The following is a 23,482-nucleotide window of genomic DNA, read 5'->3' as shown; positions in this document are numbered from 1 at the left end:
TGGGCTTAGGAGGTACCAGAGGGCAACTATAAGATTCCCTAATACAAAACCCTCCAGGGAAGCCTCACAATGGGGGAAACTGGAGATTCCCATCTACTTCAGTTGTGTGTGTGTGTATACACACACACACACACACATATACACATATGTCAAGATCAAGGCAGAACAATTCCAATGATTGTGGCCCTAAAGGAAATACCTAACAATAAGCCCAGGGCTACTTCATTTCAAGGCCTTTCCCTCTATAGGATTGTCTATATTACTGGTGATGAGGAAGAATATTCCACTTTGTCCAGAAGACTCTACTTAAACACAGCTTTGGCCTTGTGTATGAAAGGGTTAGGAAAGCAGGCCTAAGACGACCATCCTTAGAAGGTTGCTTGCAGGGTTGGTCCTTGGTGGAAATCTGGGTTTCCCAGGCGTTTCTAGTCAACACTTAACTGGTTAAGAGTGGGTCAGTGTACCTAGACTGTTGGTGCAAACAATGTGGTTTATGCTCAGTAGACACCTGCTTTCTTTCTGGGAGTCTAGAATCTCAGCAATCACCAGGTAGAACACCCGTGTAAATACCTTACTTAGGTGCTGTGTCCACAGTCGACTTTCCTGCTGTTTTCCAAGCTAGGGGAAGAGGGAGCTCTGAGGGACCCTCAGGAGAGTGAGGGCATAAGGAAGTCTACACCTGGATTCCTCCAGACTCCACTTGGGTCTTTGTCCCTTATGATCCAGCTTGTATCCTTACCATGCCCCCACACAAACCTTAGTCCTGAGTACCACCAGCTAGGTCCCATGATTTCTTCTGCTAATCTCCCAACTTAGGGGTGGGTCCTGAGGTCCCTTGAAACACTTATGCAGCTCCCCCCAGTTTTTAAAATTATAACTATGGTAAAAGTCCCCATAAAGTTTACCATCTTAGCCATTGTTAAGTGTACAGTTCAGTGGCATTAAGCGTATTCATAGTGTGTTACCATCAATACCATTCACCCACAGAATTCATTTTCCCAAACTGACTCTCCATACCCATTTAACAACTCCCCATTCCCCCACCCCCCAAGGCCTGCAACCACTATTCCTTCTGTCTCTGTAAATTTGATACTACAGGTATTTCACATACATGGAACCAAACAGCATTTGTCCTTCTGTGACTGGCTTATTTCACTTAGCATCATGTTCTAAAGGTTCATCCATGTTGCAGCAGGTGTCAGCACTACTTCATACCTTTTAAAGGCTGAATAACATTCCGCATGTGGATATACCAATTTTGTTTATTCATTCATCTGTCAATGGACACTTGGGTTGTTCCCACCTTTCGGCTACTGTGGATAATGCTGCTATGAACATGGTTGCACAGATCTCTCTGCAAGTCTCTGCTTTCAATCCTTTTGGATATACACCCAGAAATGGAATTGCTGGATCATATGACAATTCTAGTTTCAGTTTTTGAGGAACTGCCACACTGCTGCCCACAGAGGCTGCACCATTTGACATTCCCACCAACAGTGCACAAGGGTTCCAATTTCTCCACATCCTTGCCAAAACTTATTTTCTGGGGTTTTGTTTGTTTGTGTTTGATAGTAGCCATCTTAGTGGGTGTGAGGATCCCGAAATATTTTAACTATTAGTTGCAACTTATTTGTATTTTGAGAAATTAAGGGATTTATTGTATGCAAAAAACCAACCAGCCAATCAACCAAAACTCCCAGAGAAAAGAAACCCCTGGTGTAAACAACCAAAGCCCAGGTTTCAAGGTTCTCAAGCCTTTTGGCATGTAGAAACTCAGTGTGGAAGGTCTTCTTACTCACAGAGAAACCATCTGTGACTCAGTAAAGGCGACTCAAGGTCTAAGCCAAATTTCAATATATACCATATGAAATTTTCAGTGAAAGAGCAGCATACCCATATTTACATGTATCCACACCCATGTGAAGCCAAGCTAAGACCTTTGCTTACCTGGAGACATGAAGATAAAATTATATGACAGTACTTATAAATATAAAAACTAAACTCTTTATTTCATTGCCACATTTCAATTTTAACTCAAATAATGATAAACATTTAAGAGTTGAGCTTAATATTACCAGCCATCTAAAGAGCCCACCGAGATGAACACTATTATAGACATAAAAACTGAGTGAAAACAAAACCCTATAGAACAAAAAACGTGAGTACAGAACTTAAAGTGAATAATACAGCACGTAGCAGTGGAAGGCAGTCCAGCAGTCATGCATGCACCTCACTCCATTGCACTTCCCTTTTGACAGGAGTTACTGGGAATCCTACAAGTGGTGCTAAGATGCTATGGCTTCCATGGAGGAAAGTACTTGGGGTCATTAACAGAAGCCTGTTAGCCTCTCCCAGCCCGGTGTTTTGCAGCTCCATTATGAACAATCAGAGCACAAGAGAATGAGGGATGCGGGACTACAGGACCCACTTCTCAGCTTAAGTGTAAGACAGGTTAAGTCTGGTGTGATGAGCACCCTTGTAAGACAGCACCAAGGCCCCTGGACTCTGGTGCTCACTGCCTTGTGTGATCCCCTTCCCGAGTGTGGGCTGGAACTAGTGACTTGCATCTAACAACGAGAACACACAAAAAATGGGATGCCGCGTTCTCGACATTAAAGTGTGAAAGACTATGACTTCTGTCTTGCTATCACTCTCTGGCTTTTCTGGCCTGCTTCCTTTGATGAAGCAGCTGCCATGTTGTGAGCTGCCCTGAGGACAGCACCATGTAACAAGGCACAGAGGGTGGCCTTCAGCCAACAGCCATGAGAAGTTACAACCCTTAGCCCAACAGCCTACGAGGAATGGATTCCTGCCAACAGCCGCCTGAGTGAGTGGGACAGCGGGTCCCCCGCTAGTTGAGCCCAGCCAACACCGGGACTGCAGCCTCGTGACACTCCCTGAGCAGAGGACCCGGGCTACCCACTCCCACATTCCTGACCCACAGACAGTGTGAGATGATAAATATGTGTTGTCCTAAGTGGCCAAGTTTTGGGGTAATTTGTTATACAGTGTTACCTGGGTAAATATTAATGTGCTTAGAGAGGCAATAAAGTCACTGTTGTTAATTCTGAAATAGTACTTGCAAATTATTTATATAGGAACAGCTAACAACAAAGTTTACTCCACTTCAAGAAAGACAGCCAAAACTTTACAACCTGCAGCAAAAGAGTTTAGTGCTCCACATGAAGGAAATTTCTCTAAGGATTCTAGCTGACTCCCTGCACTTGCCACAAAGTCTGAAAATCACACACTACTGAATTTTTTTGAACTTTTAAGACAACTGAAATTTCCAAATTTCTAGCAGGCTTTTAAGAAACAATGGAAAACAAGGTATTTCTTGTCCTATGGTTAAATGTATTTTGCCATAAAACTCACATGTACAATTAAATATCACATTTAAAAGTGAGCTCTCCCATTTATGTGACATGTCCCAAACAGGCAAATACATGGAGACAGAAAGTAGATTAGTGGTTGCTAGGGTCAGGCCAGACAATGGGGAATGACTGCTGTCTGGCAGAGGGGTTTCTTTTTGGAGTGACGAAATGTTCTGGAATTAGATCCATGTGATAGTTGTATACCTTTGTGAATATACTGAAAATACCACTAAGTTGTACACTCTAAAATGGTGACTTTTATGGTTTCTAGATTGTATGTCAATTAAAAAAGAATTTTAAGAAACCTCTTATGAAGGAAAGTTAACATTTCAATTTAAACATCTCCCCAAACAGTTACACCCCATTCCCAGATACATGTACGGAACGGCACCTGCTGTGCGACAGCAGCCTGATACCACAGCTCAGATCTCACTTTTTTTTGCCTTGCATTGCATCTTTTGGAAAATTACTAACAAAAATCCTCCTCTAGTATATGTTTTTCAAGTGTGTTTTTGTTCATTTATATGTATTAGATTCCTGCTTTTAAGACTTAAGACAATTTTTACCTCATCTTATAAAACTTAAGTCACTCCTTGCTCTGAACAAGGTAAGAAAATTAAACCAAAATATCTATAGAGGAAGAAAGTGCGTATCTTTTCAAAGATAGTATTCTGCTTCAGCATCTTGTGATTTATTTAAATGTCATTCCCACACACATATGTGGAGTGGCATATGCTTCCTGTTATTACATAGTAACACATACTCCACACCCAGCAAGAATAGTTATATGACATATGGCCTAGTATTTTGAATCAAGGCAGGATCTCTCAATGAGAACAGGAGGTAGAGGAAAACATTTACATTCTGTAACATGATTACAGGGAACTTGGGATAGATGAGTTGAAAAACAACATCTTCAAACAATTATAATTGACAGAACAAATTTCCCTTATTCGACTTGTTTTAAACAGCTAATATCTGTAAACTTGAATACCAACTCTGGCAGATTTAGCAGTCTTAATTCTCTGATTTCCCATATTAAATAGCATCCAATATACAGTGAAAATGAAAGGTGGTTTCTTCAACCAAGTTCTGTCCTTCGGCTGTGCTGTCTGGAAATGCATACCACCTCACAGATGCCCCGGATCAAATACTTCGGTAGTCAGAGCCCCGGGCCACAATGGTGGCAGCCCACTCCACAGCGAAGAACGAAACAGTTCCCAAAAACCCAAAGATCACCATGACCAGGAGTTGCCAATGAAGGAGAAGGTAGTTACTGTAGAAAAATGCCACAGCTGCACAAATGGACTAAGAATAAACAAACAAAACAAATCATAAAATTCAGTGACCCGACAGCTCCATGTCAGCCCCACCACTCTCTGACCAAGGCTTTCTGTGACTGGCAGTGTCCTCTGCTCCTTCTGCAACTGGACAGGACTCCCGCAGTCACTAGCTCACAAACATGCACCATTACTCCTGTTGAGAGCTGATAACAATCAAGAAAACTACAAGCTGGTAGTATTTTGTGAAACATCAAGTAATAAAATAATGTAGACATACAGTGAGAAATACACTTGTCTACATTATAAATGAATTCTGGTATCTAAGGAAGGAAGCCTCTCATCTGAGCTCTAGAGACCAGATCATAAAATCTTTAACACAAGTGGGGAGGAAAAAATCACACTCTGTTTCCTAAACTGAATCCCAAATCCTTTAAAGGAAGTCTCTGTCTTTCACTTAAGAAACATTAAGAAAATGAAGTTTAAGCACTAGGAAGAAAGGGTCCCACACTAAACACAATCTGAAGAAATTATTACCTGAACAAACTTAAAGACTGCAAAGGCTGGGGCACTGTCTTCAGAATAGAGAAAACCTAAAATGCTAAGCAGTTGGGTGTTGAAGCAGCTGTCTCCAAGACCCAGCAGGAAACTGCAGAAGATGGCAACTTCTTTGCTGAATAAAATAACAATTTATTTAGAATGAGTATGCCAATGATATCTGTTAGAGCTATTTAAAATGTAGACGCGGCTCACCCACAAAAGCACTTTACTTTCAGGTTTTAAACACTATGAAACAAAAATAAATGAATACCAAAATCTACATAGTAAGAATTTATGCTCAAACATCCTCATCTTCAGTCTAACAGACTCTGATCCAACTATTTGGGAAGCCAACACTGTGTTTTAGGCAGAGCTGCCCTCGTACTGTGTATCTAGGCATAAATGTCTATGTCTATCATGAATTTGAGAGGTGAGTGCAGTAAAATAATATCCTCGAAACTTACACAGCCAACCGTGAGAGGTCTGGAGGGCCTGCCCACAGGCAGATTACCCCTCACTCCTCACTGCTTTTCCTCAAGGTCCTGACTTCTCGAGATGTCACTGCTCTTTCACTGTCACTCACGTGCTCTTTCATAGATCAAGAACAAGACTTAGTGGGGAGCGAGGTTAAAACCAACAGTTATAAAAGTAACTTGGGATTCTCTATGGATTCCTAGCTAAACTCATTCTGGCTCCTTTAACACTTGACAAATGATCTTATAAAGATAACGGACTCTCATAAAAGGATTAACTGCTCCATTTTCAATACCCAGCAATCAATAACTTCCCGCCATTCCTTAAACTAGAGAAATGTGACCATCACTGTACCTGGATTTGATGTAAGCACTGCTGTCAGTTCCTCCAACAGGGGCGACAGGGGCATCCCCAGGTATGTTGAGAAATATTAAATAAAAAGCTACAAAATGCACCAGGATGCCCAACAGCACAACTGGATTTCTCCCAAAACGATTGTTCTTGCTCAGTAGGCCAAAGAGGCTGCCACCTATAAAGTCAGTGAAGTACAGAACAGAAAAACTCAAGGTCAAGTTATTATATCAAAACATGGTTCTCTGAAAATATAAATGAAATGGACAAACCAATAGCCGATTCAATCAAGACAAAAAACCCACAAATATACAAAATAAGAATTATTGAAACTGAAGAAATTTGAAAAATCTTAAGATTTCTAGGTAAGATGGGATAATAGGGACTGGATTTACCACCTGCCTTTAAAAATGTACAAAAAATATTAATCAGTGGTTTCGAGGACATCAGGCTATCATTTGATGCTATCAGGCACGGAAGGGCAGGGGCCTCTGAGATACAGGAAACAAATGTGGGAATGTGGGAAGCCTGACTACCGCCCTGCTGAGCCCCTGGGGAGCAGGAAGAGGGAAGGACGTGTGGAGCCCCGAAGCCTCGTTTGAGGGGATGGGCTGAGAGTCCGGGGATACCAACGTGACTGGAGTCCCCAGGAAAGGCTCTCAGAAACGAGAGCTGCACAGAGGCAATTCCAGAGATCTGCACAGATCAGGCCCCCTGAGTCTTCACTGGTGATGAGCACATACTGGGAGTCAATTAGCCAAGACCCAGGAAAGAACCAGCCAAGAGGTTTAGAGGTATTAGTGCCATACCCTGGGCTGGAAATAGTGCCTGGTCCCACCGGCCACACTGGGAATCTTATGATTCACAGGCACTGGGGATATATGGAAGGGCCTTCCCCCAGACGTCAGGAATAGTTGGTCCTAATCTGAGCACTACTCCAGTTCTGCCCGATGAATCTTAAAGGCAAGACCTAAAAGGATCATACTGTTTCCAAGTGAATGAATTACATCCAAGAACAGAGCTAAGAATAGTTACAGGAATACAAAACATCCAGCCCCCAATAGGGTAAAGTTCACAGTGTCTGGTATGCACCATATCACCAGGCAGGCAAAAGAAGCCGGAAAATAGGACCCATCCTGGGGAAAAAAACAGTCAAATGCAGGTGTCATATGACCCAGCAATCCCAGGCCTATATACCCAAGAGAAATAAAAACATATGTTCACACAAAAACTGTACACAAATGTTCACAGCAGTATTACTCATAATGGCCAAAAAGTGGAGACAACACAAATGTCCATCAAACAATGGATGGATAAATAAAATATGGCTTATCCATACAACTAAATATTTAGTGTTTAAAAGGAATGAAGTACTGATACACACTGTAACACAGAAGAACCACAAGCACAGACTTAAGTCTGGCTTCTTTTGCCAGACATGAGAGACCTATATTGTATAATTCCATTCATAGGAAAAGTCTAGGATAAGCAATTATAAAAAGAAAATAGATAAATAGTTGCCGAGGGAAGGGTGATGAAAATGTTCCAAAATTAGAGAGTGGCGATGGTCGCACAACTCTGAATATACTAAAACCACTGAACTGTGCACTTTAAGTGGGTGAATTAATATGGCATGTGAATTATATCTCAATAAAGTTGTAAAAACAAAAAAAACCCAGAAGTGTCACAGATGTTGGAATAAGCAAAAACATTAAAACAATGACTGTAACTGTATTCCACACGTTCAAATATATAAAGATAGGTCATGAGGTATTGTTCCAGGTGTTGGCAATAAAGCAGGGAACAAAAACCACCCACGTCTGCTTTCTCCATAGTGCTCATCATGGTCTGACATCTAAGTTTCCTATGTTTTTTTACTGCCTGTTTTCTTCGCCAAGAATACAAGCTCCTGGTGGGCAGGGAGTCTGTTCTGTTCACACAACAGATGCACAACAAATATTTGTTGAATTCAGAAGTTCCTCATCTGACATGATATCTAATATACTGCAAATGTTGAACAAATCTTTGTTGAATAAGGGTAATTAATTTAATATAATAAAAATATGTATTTGTTCTTTGCCTTTTCCCTCTTGCTCCCCACTTTCTGGCAGCACCCTGCCACACACACCCATTTAGAGCTCCTGGATTTCCTGAGGGATAGGGGTTTTTTGTTGTAAGTAAGGAACCCCTTTCGTCCACACCAGCATTTGTGCTAATGAGGTAACTGCTGAAGGAGCCGGGGCTGGCCTTCGATAGCTTCGGGAAGGGGACTGGTTGCCAGGAGGACCAAGCCTTGACTAGAGGGTTGGAACTTTCAGCCCCACCACCCCTGGTCTCAGGGGGAGAGGAGAGGGGCTAGAGATTTAGCTCAATCCACGACAGCCAACAATGGAAACACTCATATGACTACATGATGCAATCTCCAGAAGCGCCCTAAATAGGTCTGGGAGGACTTCCCAGCTGGCCAACACATCCACATGCCCGACTCCACAGGGGCAGAGGGACCCTTCCAGACTTTGCCCTATGTATCTCTTCATCTGGCTGCTCATTTGTATTCTTTACAATAAACTTTAATAGTAAGTACAGCATTTTCCTGGAGGGTTGTGGGAAGCCCCAAATTCACAGCCAAGTTGGACAGAAGTATAGGTAACCAGGAGACTCAGGACTTAACAACTGGCAACTGAAGTGATGGCCGTCTTGTGGGACCAGACCCTTGAGGCTGTAATGTCTGACTAATGGGTAGTCAGCGTCAGAACTGAACTGCACTGTTGGGACACCTCGCTGGTATCAGAGAGTCAGAGAGCAAGAAAGTCAGGGACACTCTCCCAAGGTATTTTAAGAGGAAAAGCTGGAAGAGACCATATGTTTTTCTATTTACACTTCTGTCTGTAAATCATTTGGCAAATCTTTTATAATTAAGTTATATTAGAACAATGATAATAATTTTTTAAAAGCCACACATTCATTTTGGTAAAAAATAAGCAAGGAAACAAATTCAAGGACAGGGAGGTCAAGTACACTTAAAATGTCTATTATAATGAACTGATTTAATGCAAAAACTTTTTTAAAAACCAACCTAAAATTTCTCCAATGCCAATGAAAATTCCAGAAAGTCCAATGAGGCTTTTCTCATCTGTTCCAAATTTATTTACAGCGCCAATACAGGTTCCATATACACCAGAGATGAAAGTCAATTCCAGACCTTTAGAAAAAAAGATTTAAATTGACTATAAATTCACATTGTTTTTGAGCTTTTCTTCATAATTTAAATGAACATAAGATGGCAGGTGTTTCAAATTTCAGATAAAAATATACAGCTCAAATAAGCAAAGACATCCCTATGTTTAAATGGTCACTCTGGGTATAGACAGGGGATGGGCAGAGGTTATAATTAACATTAAGACTCTGACAGTGAATACAAAGGGCTTATCCTTATGAATAGTGTTCCCGTTTGGAGAACTACTCTTTACTATCCACTTTTGTTTAAAGGCACAGTGTTTTAATTAAGTCAAGTCAGTAGAAGACCTGATTCCTTAGTGCTATAAAACTTTAACTGAATCTTAAAGACGTTTAATACTGATTCCATTTCTCCTGAAAAGACGTTAATACCTATGAGGCACCGGAAAGCGGAAGTAATAGCTGGCAAGCACATCACAGCACTTTTTAAAAGGAAATAGATTTCCTCATCATTCTTAAGACCTAAGTGTGCTCCACCTATTACCACATCACACGTCGGTAAGTCACAGAGTGCTCCCTTTTGCCCTAAAGTCACTGGTTGGGATGAACCACGCCTCCCAGTTTTCAGGCCCTTGTGTAGAATGCTCCCACGTTAAATCTGGGCTGACCCTGTGATTTGCTTTCATCAACAGAATGCAGTGGAAGCGGCCCTGGGCTAATGCCAGGCCTGAATTTTAAGAAGGTTCAGTCACTCACTCCTCCTTTGGCCCTTTTTAGAGCACTTGGCCACTAAGCAATATGGCTGTCCTGCTGGGTCCCGAGGGGATCACGTGGGAGGAGGTCATGCAGCTAGAGAGATAGGGGCCCAGTGTTACATCTGAGCCCTTCAGACATGCAAATGAAATTCTCGGGAGGTTCCAGTCTTCATCACCCTAAACAGCACCCACAAGAGACCCCAAACAAGACCATCAGAAGCACTGTTCAGCTGAGCCCAGGTCAACAAACAGAATTGTGAGAAAGGATAACACAGTTGTTATTTTTGGCCCTTACGTTATGCAGCAACAGAAAACCCAAACCGTAATTAACTAATCCCATTACCTGTATAAGCAGTTGTAATACTGAGAAGGAGCATCTCCTTGGTGACACATAACTTAACAGACTTTTCTGTGAAAAAGAAAACAATGTAGGAGTACTTACATTTTAATTAATCAAACAAAAATTCTAAAACATTTATTCAACCAAAATACCTCTTGTCAGTAATGCCAGCAAACATATACTTTGGGACAGAGGTAACTGATTCAGATTAAAATGCTTAAGGTATGAATAAATCTGCCCTACAAATGTTTATTTCAACTGCTTAAGTATATTCCAGAGTCGTGCCTTCTCCAACACATTCTCCACCTCTAATTTTAAAAAAACAGTAAATAAGAGAAAAGAAATAGGATCAAACAAAACAACAGAGTATTTCAACAGACTTCATTAAAGGCTAGGCTATTAAGGGAGTCAACAGTTGGCAAGGTGCTAACTTCCCTAAGGAATTATCTAAGAGTATCTTTAAGACTAGACTTAATACCAGAATCACTGGTGTTTCCGACCACACAGAAGCTGGGGTACTACTTCCTGGGATTCTCAATCCTCTGGATCTGAAACTTGAATTCTTCATATTTGTTTGTGATCACTCCAATGTCTGTTTTCATGCAGGTCCATTTAGTTAAAATATGCAATGGAAATGCATCTCTAAAAACCACATTTTAACTCTTTTTGAGCCTGCTCAAAAGATCCAGATTTTGGTTCTTATTCAACTGCCAACTGATGACAAAACTTAACTAAGTCATAAACATTATGTCCTGAATTTCTCCATATATCAAACGATATTTTTTTCTCTAATTACACTGAAATATAGTGAAACTAAATGCAGTAAGATATTTTCACCAATTATTTTCATGTATTTCCAGGAAAAAAATACATGATCAATATAAAGTTCTAAATAGTATTTTTAATTTTAGAAATTACATTAGTAAGGCATGTTTGTTTTGAATAATCAGAAGATCTGGCTAACAAAAAGAAATTTTAAAGCATGATTTAGTTTGATAGATTTGTCCAAACCCATTAAATGTACAACACCAAGACTGAACCTTCATGCAAACTATGGACTCTGGGTGATGATGTGTTAATGTACCTTTATCAGTTATAACCAATATACCATGCTGGTGGGGGACACTGATAACTGGGGAGGCTGTGCATGTGTGGGGCCAGTAGGTCTATGGTAAATCTCTGTACCTCCCTTTCAATTTTGTTGTGAACCTAAAACTGCTCTAAAGAATGAAGTCTACTTAAAAAAAAAATACATTATTTATTTGCAGAAATTTACAACTGATCTTAAAATTCATATGGAAATTAAAGGGACCCACAGTAGCCAAAGCAATCTTGAAAAAGGACTAAAGTTGGAGGATTCACTTTCCAATCTCAAAACTTAAACAATCAGTATAGCATGGCACTGGCATAAAGAGACATCTATGTCTAGAAATAAACTCTTATATTTACAGTCAATTGATTTTCAACAAGGGTGTCAACACAATTCATTGGGAGAAGAGAATAGTCTTTTCAGCAAATGGCGCTAGGACAACTGGATATCCACACACAAAAGAATGAAGCTGGACTCCTACGTCACAACATATACAAAATTAACTCAAAATGGATCACAGACCTAAATGTAAGAGCTAAAACTATAAAAATCTTAGAAGAAAATGTAGGAGTAATCCTTTGTGACCTAGAGTTAGGTAAAGCCCTCTTAGGACACCAAAAGAGCAAAAAATTAAAGCTAAAAGAGATAAATTAGACTTCATCAGAAATTTAGAATTTCTGTGCTTTATAAAAGACACCATCAAGAACACAAAAAGTCAACCAAAGAATGGGGAAAAATATTTGTAAATCATATACATAAGGGCTTTTATCTAGAATATATAAAGGATTCTTACAACTCAATAACAAAAAGACAAATAACCTAATTATAAAATGGGCAAAGGATCTGAATAGACATTTCTCCAAAGAAAAGATGCAAATGGACTCAATCACATGAAATGATGCTCAATGTCATTAGCTATTAGGGAAAAATGCTAATTAAAACCACAAGATACCACTTTACACCTACTTGGACAGCTACAGCCAAACACACATGATACCACAAGGAAGCAGAGAAACTGGAACCCTTATATAGTGCTGTACAATGTAAAATGGTCCAGCCACTTTGGAAAACAATTCCTCAAAAGGTTAACATACAGGTCCCACATGACCCAGCAATCCCATTACACCTAGGTATATACCCACAAGAAATCTGAAAACATATGTCCACAAAAATACTTTTACACAAATGTTCTTAGCAGCATTATTCACTATACCTAAAAAGTAGAAAAAATCCAAACTTTAAAACACGGATGAGCCCCTTGAAACCATTACACTAAGTAAAAGAAACCTATTACAAAAGACCAGATATGGTATGATTCTATTTACATGAAGTGTCCAGGATAGGCACATCTATAAAGTAGATTAATGCATACCTAGGGTTGGGGATGGGGTTTGGGGGAAGGAAATGGCAAGTGATCGCTAATGGGTACAGAGATTTTTTTGGGGGGTGATGAGCAGCTTCTAAAGTGGATAGTGTTGATAGTTGCACAACTGTGAATATATTAAAAACTACTGAATTGTACACCTTAACTGGATGAATTGTACAGTATGTGAATTATATCTCAATAAAGCTATTTTATTAAGGAAAAAACCATAATCTGACACCTAATGGATCTCCTTCCAGACTTTTTCTATGCTTTTTAAAAAAATAAGAACAAATTCCACCATATATGCTATTTTTTAATTTGTTTTCATTTAATAGAGCAAACATTTCCTAATATTCATCAAGATCATTTTAATGGCTAGGGGAATCTACTGTATAAATGTACTAATGCCTTGTAGTTAAATAGTAAATTACTTTCATTTCCTCACTAATATAAACATCTTAGTAGCTGAGTCTTAACAGAAATTCTTAATTATTTCCTGAGGATAATCCTATCAGTGGAATTGCTGAGGTAAAGGTATAAATATCTTAAGGCTTTTGATCCTTACTGACAAATCACTTCCAGCAAGTAATAAAAGTCTATATTCTTATCAGCCTGTGGTCTTCCGTATGTAAGTATCTACTTGCTATAACATTGAGAATTATTTTTTATCTTTCAAAATTTGATAAGACAACTTTCAAATCTGCATTTCTCGCAGTTACGTTATAATAATCTTTCTGTTTGTAAAACGCCTGTTTTCTACTGGAGTGTTTATACTTTACTTATTGGATCATAACAGCTCATTACCACATACACAAATATTTTCCCTGCCATTTTAACATTGTTGGGTTGTTTTGATAAACTGAAGTTTTACAATGTAGGTAACCAAACAGCATTCTTTTCCCTTCTCATTTGACCTGCTTGAAAGGCTTTTCTCTATGCAATTAACTTCTTCAGTGAAGTTCTTTTATGGTTTCGTTTCTACACAAATTTACCTGGAATTTTCATATAAGATAGGAAGTATGAATCTATACATTTTTCTACATAATCAGCCCTCTAACCTTGCTTACTTTAGAGTCTCTGTTACAGTACAGTGACCGTCAAGGGGTTTCCTGAACGTGGCCCTGAAAGGCTGCTTCTCACTAGAGGAGGAAGCTGAGAGCACCGGAGGCGGAAGCAAAGGCCTGGCCCCTATCAGGTCTCCTGAGAATCCGAAGCCACGGCTGCCTGCTTCTCAAGCAGCCACGCGGGCTCTGCCTTTCCTGGGACTGAATCCCAGCCCAACCATGTACTAGCCATTTGGCCTTGAGGAAATAATTTCTCTAAGCCTGTGTTCTCTTCTACAAAATGGAGATCATGAAAGGGGCATGTTATATGATACCCATAGAATTTTTGGAAGAATAAAATAAAACACGCAAAAAGAGCCTTAGCCAGGAAGAGCCCTCAACAGATGAGCAGACAAACTGCTGGGTCACCAGAGCGCTGGCTCTGCCCTGGGCAGGGACACGGGTGCCTAGGAAGCTGCTCCGAGCACGCTCACTTGCTCACGTGACCTCCCGACTGGACTCGGGAGCTCTCTGCAGCCTCCCCCAACCCCATGCACCCAACTCGGATAGGGCCGTCAGATTAGCATCTCCCTTCAAAGCCCCCATGTTACACAGACATTTATTGAGAAGACGAGTGTATTTCAGAGCAGCATACCTGGAAAAATGAAAAGACTCGGGTATCGTCAATCCAAAGTTACCAGGGAAAAGGGGAAAGGCAAATGCTGAAATTGTTCCTGAACAGTGCTCACATTCAGATATAGAAAATACTTACTAAATGCATCTACTGCCTTTGTCATAGTGTTTGGGGCAGACCTGATAAAATAAGAACAAAAAATGAATGTTATTTTCCCCCTGAAAACTGAAGAGAACAAAAAGCCTACCACATTTTCACTGAAGTTTGTAAAAGCTCTGTCGTCTACATAGCCTGGCAAATATCCACAGTGCCCCTCAATGCTCCAGGGCGTCCCTTTGTGATCCATGTCCTTGCCTCAGAGAAGGGGCTAAAGGGAACACAATTCTTTCACACTGAGTTTATTGTGCAAATTCACACATCTTTTTCAGACATGATACTTCAGGCAGGACAGAATCTCTTCTACCTGCTACTTTCATGCTGTAAAAACAATTTGTGAGAACTCGATTTTCCACCACTCCTACTATGGAAAAAGTAAAGTTCTTCAGTAAAACTTTTAAAAATAGAACACCATCATCTGTGGTACACACTTGGGTGCAGTATAATCTACTGATTACAACTGTGGGCCTCAGGGTCTGAGTCCTGCTTTTCCATAATTAATTGTGAGGTTTTAGACAAGTTATTTCTCTGAATTTCATTTCCTCATTTATAAAATAGGGATCCTATCACTTAAATGAGATAATGAGAAATGAGATCACGTAATTTAAGTGTAGCTGTTTATTACGATTATGGTACAAAAGTTTTTAAAAGATTACATTTCTTACTCTAGCAGCCAATAGGGTAATACCTACTTCTGTATTTCTAAATATCATTTACAAAAAAGTTAGTATGTTCCAACCAATGGGAAAACTCTTTTCCTCACCATAAACACGCATGTCTTCCCCAGAAGCAAATACTATTTAGATTCCATTTAATTGTACCCTCATCTCGTACTGGGATATGATTGAATGTAGGCCTCTGTTTTATACTTCAGGCCCCAAATAAGTAGGAATTGATTGACACTCTATAGACTATTATATATAAATAACTCCATTGTAATATATAATGGCAATTCACTCCCCACAAACCATACTTCTATACCCCTTCTCTACTTTAGATTTCTCCTATTTTAAAATACCAGATGGCTAAGGATTCTTTTGGGGGTTGATGACAATGTTCTAAACTGGTTTTCATGATCCATGTACAACTTTGTGAGCATACTAAAAGTCACTGAATTGTATACTTTAAATGGGTGAACTGTAAGTTATGTGAATTTTATTTCAATAAGGTTGTTGTTTAAAAATTCCTGTTTCTCTTTTCTCTCACCCACTAGAAAGCAAGCTCCACGAATACACAAACTTCTGTTTGTTCAGTGAAGTGCCCTCCAAACAATGCCTGCAATATACAAGACACTTGGATATAGACAGGCAACTGCCAATGAAGACATTCCTGCAGCTGACAGGTTCTCAGAGATGCAAAGTAAGTACCTAAGGACACCTGAGATACCACGCTGCCTTTTTGCATCTTTGAATCATTTTCTTAAGGCCTTCAAGTGGAATCCTTTAACGTCAGATCCTACTTATGCCCTCAGTGGCTTCAACCCATGCCAAGAATAAAATCCAAACTCCTGACATAGGCTTCCACAATCGAGTCCCTCCCTACTGTGGACACTCCTACTCCCACTTCCTCTTGGTGCCCATCCTCTCCACCACCTGCCCAGTGGCCCTGGCGATGGCCATCACTTGATCTTCACTACTCACCAGCCAACGCTCAGGGAGCCACCTGGCTCTCTATCACCTCCCCACTCACTGCCTTCTCTGTAGCACTTACTTTGCTACTTTCTTATATGTGTACTGTCTACCAATCTCCTAAAATCAAGCCCTGTAAGAACAGGGACTTTTCTGCCTTGTTCACAGCTATATCCCTCAGGTTCAGAAGAGGGCTGGTACATAGTGGGTGCTATAAATGGAGTAAAAACACAGAAGCTTCCAGTTTGGGACAGTTCCGGCAGAGAACATGCTCCTCAGCACTGCACCTTATCACAAGGGTTATATAAGCCCTGTCTTTCAGCAAAGTTCCTTGAAAACAGGTTTATTTGTCATCAAAGCACAAACTCTTAACAGTTGCTGAGTGAACAGATGTTTAAATGGATTTGTAGTATTCATCTTCATAGACTCCTTCTCCCATATGTATTGGTTTGTGCTTAAAAAAACACATATGTAAGACATACAGATATATGTATGTATACATACAGAGTTTTATGTTCTTTACGTACATATTATATATATTCAAACCAAGGTATGCCTCTCATTTGCTTTAAATAAGCTTAGTGAAATTTTGAACAATTAATGATCCTATGAATTTCAGGCCCTTTTGGACTAACAAGGCAGCACAGAATGCTCAATGCAAAAGTTTGAACAGTAGGTGAAATGCTGTAAGGCAATCTTCACAGGATACTATTCACAAACGAAGTAAAATGAGAGTGGCACAGAGTTCTTACTTCCTGTTCCTCAAATCTAGTTGATACCTGCAGAGAAATCACCTGTGATGTTCTGAATAGTTTTACCTATAATTGAGATATATGCTCAAGGTAATTTATAATTTTTAGAAAAACATACGGCTATATACTCATTTCCCACCTGAACTACTTTGGGGAAAATTACCTGCGTAGGTTAGTGCAAGAACCAGGCACTACACACAAGGGTACATCTTGGTCAGGATCAATGATGTACTTGGTCAGGCTCATCCTGACAAGGTGCTGACAGCCCTGCCATTCCCATGTGCCCCATGAATAAGAAAATTTAAGGGTTGGATCAAAAACAGTTACTGAGTGCAAAGACTGCTTTCTATTTAACTTTATAAGCCCATCTCTTTGCCATTACAACACGGACAGCTGCCGAACTGAATGAGGAAACAAACCAAGAGAAACCAAGGGGCTTATTGCTACTGTCCAGGGTCACACACTTGACAGCAGGAACCCGGGCTTAGACTTAACTCCCCTGTAAACCTTTTCACTACCTCCCCTGCCCGTCTACCTTCCTTTTCCTTCTTCCTCCCCAACAACTCCCCTTTATCTTCTTTCTATCCAAATTCGCTTTTAAACTCTTCCCTTGTGGTCTGCCCAGTATTATACTATCAGTTAGGGTTACAATAGGTAATCCCTAGACTACATCTGCCCAAAATGTATTTTCAAATAAAAAGGAACATTTCCAAGTTCTTACTCATTGACTTCCAGGTCTTGGTCATCAGAAGATTCATCTTCTCCCAGGACATTTCCAGAATCTGGTTTCCGAATGAGAAAGAAAAGAACTGTCCCCACAAGGCTAATCACTGTCAGGGCAATAAATACAGTTCTTCGGTCACTCTCTACAGAGAAAAAAGAAGGAGACAGCACAAAACAATTTCAGAGTTAGCATTTATGTTCAGATTATAACCATCACACACGTCCTCATTCGGTGTTTACTTTATTGCATTCGTAAGAACCCAGGACAAGAAGATAAATAGGACATCTCCATCTTTGTCCTTTTAGAGAAACACTAATAAGCCAAAAGAAACACAGCCCAAGAACTTAACCATATTATTTAAATAAAAATAATGTAAAGACCGAACAATTATGAGCTCAAAAGTCTAACAGCTGATTAGCATACCTGTACTTAGTAAACCTCCTCCCATGCCTTGAGATGCCACTGGAAGCACAGTAGTAAACTCTAATCCTAGCTTAATAACATAATCCAAGGAACAAGGTTACTAAAAGCTAAAATCTGAAAGGACTTAAGGTACCACGGCTCATTAGAACACTTTGAGCAGAGCAATCAGGAGCATTCCTGTGGAACTGCTGTTATGCTTTGAACACATCTGAATAAGCAAAGTGAATAAAACAAACCTGATATCTGCGTTTTCCCTTGCCAAGCAAAATATATGTAGAGATTTCCAAAGAACAAGCTAAGGGAAGAAAAGTGAGATGTTAGAACATTTTCATATTTATAGTTTTTTAAACAATGTTTTCATTATTTGTTAAAACAACAGCGGGGGTGGCATATATAATTTTAAAAGTATCTACCTGCCTTAGGTCATTTAGAAGTACCAATTCCACCCTGACTTTGAACAACTTAACTGACCTAGATGGAATTCAGTCTCCTTCCACATGGCAGTAGCCTGATTCAGAACCACCCTTCAAAGATTTGACTCACTTTAAAACATATGATTTACTGGAACTCTGGAAAAGATGCTTTGGAAACAAGTTTATGCTCTTCTAAAACCCTGTATTTTAAATAATCTATGAAAAAATGTTCATGATTTAGTTATCTGCATCTAATCAGGTATTTATTTATAATACTTTCCTAGGGAGGGAATCATTTGCATACACTCTGGTTTCTTACTGTACAACCCCTGAAAGCGAAGCATTTCCATTTGTAAGCATCACCAACACCAAAATTTTCGGCAAGATCCATGAGGGTAAATCCCTAGGACAGATTCCAGGGAAGAATGACAGCTGCTGCTTTTTACTCAGGAAATATGTACCATGCTGTATCATTCAGTGCTGATGTAATCAGTATCACTTTTGAGTTTTAACATATTTAACAGCTATCAGCTAAGTACAGCTTGGTAGGAAGGACCAGTGGTCTTTGGAATCCAGGTAAGGGTGGTTTCGATTGGGTCAGTTACTTAATTTTTAAGCCTCTATTTACTATGGAGGTAATGCCTTCTCATCTCACAGGAGTCGTAAGGATTACTGAAATTATTGAACCCATAAGTCTCTGGAAAATAGCAGATGCTAAATACATCATGGGTAATGCTATTTTCTGTTTACTAATCTTAAACTCCAATGAGGTAGGTCCATGCATTTTAAGTAATTCTGCAAGATTTTAAATCTATATCATATACAACTAGGAACTTAATTCATGTAACATGGAAAGTCTGAATTTTCCATACAACAATCTAAAAAATGATATGACCAAAACATTAAAATAGAGATTGAGCTCCAAATGGATCATTACCTAGACTGTAAGAGTGCCCAGAAAATTCCACTGTTCCTCCCAATAGTGTGCTCATCTGAATTTATCGTAAGGCAGTTTCCTTGTGCTGTCCAAAGTACTAAAATTCAAACCAGAAGTTCATTATGGGACTGAAATGACTTAGCTGTACATATGAAACTCACAAATGATACTCTAGATAAGCCCAGGAAAACAAGAGAAAATAAACATCAAATGCTTACCAGCAGCTGCAATTCCAATGAAAACAGAGGCTGTATAGAAGGACCATGGGAAAGGCTGGATAAAAACGGCAATGTACATGCTAAAATATAACAGGTCAATGTATTATAGTCAAACAATACCTGGAATGGAATGCCAATTATGCCTTCTAGGAATCAATTCTGAGGGTTCTCTTCATTTAAAATTCAACCTGTAAAGGACTTCTCCAATATTGAGGGGAAAAGGGACAGATGTGACCTACTCATTTCTTAATTTACTATTTCAAATTTGTAAAATCAGATATCGAATGAAGGTTTGCAACTGGCCTTTGCAAACAGCTTAGCACACGATGGGACCAGAGTTCTACAGCCCAGAAGTTTTGCTTTTTCATTTGAATTCCCAATATTCGACTTGATATAAAATGACTATTTCATGGGATGTTCAAGTCTCATAGAAAGATGTTTGGGTTACTTTATTAATAGTAAAACAAAAGCAAATATACATACATCCCATCACATCAAGCAATATGGCATTAATATGCTTCAGGTAGAGAGCATCAGACAGAGAGCCAAATCCCTAAAATATCACCTGTCTATTCGATCCAAGTCGGCAAGTTCTTGTTAAAAGCTTACTATATGCTTCAAAGATGAAGGTGTCCTAATTAAATGAGTGAAAGAAATTACACACTCACCTGTAAAATAAACCACTAGCAAACATAGAGAGTTGAGGTCCTACGATGGCAACCACTGATGGTGTAATCAAATTCGAAGCAGAAAACACTCCATAAATAATTGCCAGGCTATTCACATAACAGACAAAAGGAAAAAAAAAACTCTTGAAGCACTGTCTCAAAAGTTCACTTTTTCAACTCAGAGTCTGTTTTGGTCTTTTTTCAGTAAGCATTTATAAAATTACACCATGAAACTGGATGTCACTTGTAGAAAGAATTTAAGCCTCATTAGATGTCTTTTGAGTCAGTCTGCCTTGGGCAATACTGTCTTAATGTGCTGATAAATTATAAAAACAGCTAATATAATATATAACATTTAACAGGTACAGTGCCAAGTACTTCATACACATTTCTCTTTTAATTCTAACAGCGTTATGAAGATGGTATTATGATGTTCCTCATTTTACAGAAAAGAAACTGAATGACAGAGGGGTTGACCTGCCAAATACCCAGCTGGATAGCTGGTGAATGGTGGAGCCAGGATCCCATCCCTGGTAACCTGACTCCTGAAGCCCTGGTCAACCAGTCTGCTCTACAAACAGCCTACAACTCCTGGCAACTGCATGAAATTTTGCTGCTATAAATAACAGGCACAGAGTTATAGACTGCTTAAACCAGAATTCACTTAACTCAACCCAGTGGTCTCACTTGAACATTACTCAGCTACTGCAGACCCAGGCCTGGTATACATGCCTCACAGCAAAGTGTGACTAAAACCATTTCCAGCCTCCTGAATTCATTTACCAGTCACTATTTATGAATCAATAGTAGATTATTCTTTGGCTTTTATTAATCTCTCAAAAATCAAATGTTCTCTCTTCTGTTCTTTAGAATACACATGAAGACAAAGCACTACAAAAGGTTGTATTATTATTATTAATCACTTAGAAGAATGGACATTAACATCCGTTACTCTTGAATATCAGACACAAGATCAGGTTTACAATAGGTAATAAAGAACCAAATAAGAAGAGCTGGAGGGGAGGGGAGGAGTATTGGCCATGACCTAATATTTAACTATGGGGAAATTAAGGAACCTGTTTGCGTTTATATACATGGCTGTATTACATTCCCAGCTTCAATCACAGTGTACTGGTGACTTACAAAGAGGTCTTCTCACTCATTTTCTCCATCTGCAAAATTGGGACTAAACATCTTACCAAAACTCTAAAAGCTCCTGATGACACTATGCTAAACATTATGAAATTACAAAAACAGTAAGACCAAATGTTTGAAGAATCATATAAATCATTCTCTGTTTAGGATTGGGAAGATGTAATTGTGACAACAGTAGAGTGCTTATTAAATGCCAAACTCTGCCAAGCGCTTTACATGCATTATCTGAGCAAGGAAACCGGGCTCATAGAAGCAACTTGCCTAAGATAACACAGCAAATGAAGTTGTGGAGCCAGGATTTCAAACCCAATGTCTAATTCTACATGAAACCTAAAGTCATCACCTTTATTCTATTATATTCTCCCAAAGAGGTAACAGAAAAGAAAAAAACGATCACTACTTCAACCACAATATTTTATTGCCTGTGATTTTGATGAGATTTAAGCAACTGCTGTAATATATCAAGTAAAATCAATCATACAGTACAATACCTGGTATATCCACTGCCATGAAAATCTGTGCTATTTAAGCTTCGGATGACAGTTTGCTGTGTGGAAGAAAAAAAATTAATCAAATGAAAGCATTTTGCAATCTCCCTCCCCCCTGGAAAGGCTGTCTCCAAGTACAGAGAATTAAGTAAAAATTCAAGATGCTCAATACTTAATACTGAAAGTCGACTATGAAAAGAAAAAGGTGTACAGAATAAAAGAAGGCAAACTAGTGAGTGATAAGAAGAGGATAGGGGGAGTCCAGCCATAAATATGCTTTGGATTTTATTTCCTTAACTTTCCCAGTACTAGTGCAGACCTTGATGCTGACAAGAAGTAAAACAAGTCAATATGCAAACCCCAATCAAATCAGAAAAATAAACCGTAATGTTTAACACCCCATATATTAACAATTTCATATTTCTGACATATGAAATCAAACCTAGTCATAAAAAAATGAGGGAGGGTAGGGAAGAAAAGGTGCAATTTAAGCGCACTGTTAAATATAATTAACGTTTATTATCATTTTTGGAATGCATTATGACAGGCACTTCGAAGGAGGGAGAACAGATCCCAACTCACCGCCACATTTCCACAAGTTTGAAAGGCCGTGAACATAAACATAAAGGCAATTCCTAAAATAATGATATTGAAAAGCTTTTTAGATTCCGGGGACATTTTGTCTCAACTCTGCCGGAGACCAGCAGCAGCCCAGGGCCGTCAGTTGTCGTCGGGGTGAACTCGCTGACAGTCCTGGAGAAAGAAATGAGATGGTCAGACGCGGCAGACCCCGAGCGAGGCAGCCGAAGTTCTCCCCGCGGGCAAAGTCAGGACATTCCAAGGGTACGATCCGAGTGGGGAAGTGCCCGACACCCGGAGAGGCGCCAAAGATGTAGCTGCCCAGGTTGAGGGACCGGCGAGGGGGATCAGGAGCCAAGGACGAGGTGCAGCGGCCAGCGCCGCCCCGCCCGCGGGCCCTGACTCAACGAGGGTCAGGCGACCCGGTCATTTGACCGCAGCCACGGCGCCGGCCGCTCGGCCCGCCGGGAAATATAGTCCAGGGCGGCCAAGGATGGAACTGCGCGCCGCGAGGGGAATCCCTCGGCCCCCGAGGAGGGCGCGGCGGAGGTGGGAGGGGTCGGGAACTGAGGGAGGGAGCCTAGCGACGACGTAGCGGAGTCTGACAAGGCCAGAGACACAGAGGGGCAAACGGCACAGTGCCCCCTCTCACAGAGGCAGGAGCGCGAGCGAGAGTCCGCGCAGAGAAACTGCGTGGAGCTCGGATATTGGCATGAAAAGGCGGAGCCCCGAGGAGAACACTTCCTCTTTTTCCCGGTGCGGGAGAGCACCACTACAGCCTCGCAGCCGGAAGGAGCATTTCGCGGGCTTTCCAACTGCCCGCAAATTCCGCTCCCCCCCACTCCGCAGCAGTGACTCCGCGCTTTTCGACCCGCCCGCCATGCTCTGCGCAGGCGCACCGGGTTGGGGCGGGGCGC

The 23,482-nt window shown here is 40.2% G+C and overlaps 1 protein-coding gene across 2 annotated transcripts; it reads right to left on the bottom strand.

Moving 5' to 3' along the window:
- Nucleotides 1-1,981: 1,981 nt before the first annotated feature.
- Nucleotides 1,982-23,451, bottom strand: MFSD11 (major facilitator superfamily domain containing 11). Of its 2 annotated transcripts, XM_036900070.2 has the most exons (13): nucleotides 22,569-23,446; nucleotides 21,990-22,045; nucleotides 20,344-20,451; nucleotides 19,676-19,755; nucleotides 19,458-19,554; nucleotides 18,344-18,402; nucleotides 17,682-17,826; nucleotides 14,563-14,603; nucleotides 10,295-10,360; nucleotides 9,096-9,221; nucleotides 6,023-6,197; nucleotides 5,192-5,327; nucleotides 1,982-4,682 (listed from the first exon to the last, which is right to left on the bottom strand). In XM_036900070.2, exons 1-13 carry the CDS (start codon nucleotides 22,662-22,664, stop codon nucleotides 4,521-4,523), a joined length of 1,347 nt encoding a protein of 448 aa, XP_036755965.1. In that variant the 5' UTR covers nucleotides 22,665-23,446; the 3' UTR covers nucleotides 1,982-4,520. The 2 variants fall into 2 exon arrangements, with proteins under 2 accessions (XP_036755965.1, XP_036755967.1); XM_036900072.2 differs by lacking the exon at nucleotides 5,192-5,327 and having other exon boundaries at nucleotides 4,546-4,682; nucleotides 22,569-23,451.
- Nucleotides 23,452-23,482: the final 31 nt, after the last annotated feature.

This window comes from Manis pentadactyla, chromosome 4 (assembly GCF_030020395.1).
Source record: "Manis pentadactyla isolate mManPen7 chromosome 4, mManPen7.hap1, whole genome shotgun sequence".
Classification (NCBI taxonomy): Eukaryota; Metazoa; Chordata; class Mammalia; order Pholidota; family Manidae; genus Manis; species Manis pentadactyla.
This window is presented reverse-complemented; position numbering and strand designations above follow the sequence as displayed.

Coding starts and splice junctions, on each gene's coding strand:
- MFSD11 (XM_036900070.2), bottom strand. CDS start 22,664: ATGTCCCCGGAATCTAAAAAGCTTTTCAATATCATTATTTTAGGAATT. Junction 19,555..19,675: donor CATTGGAATTGCAGCTGCTG/GTAAGCATTTGA, acceptor TTTGAATTTTAG/TACTTTGGACAGCACAAGGA. Junction 6,198..9,095: donor TGGCATTGGAGAAATTTTAG/GTTGGTTTTTAA, acceptor CTGACTTTATAG/GTGGCAGCCTCTTTGGCCTA.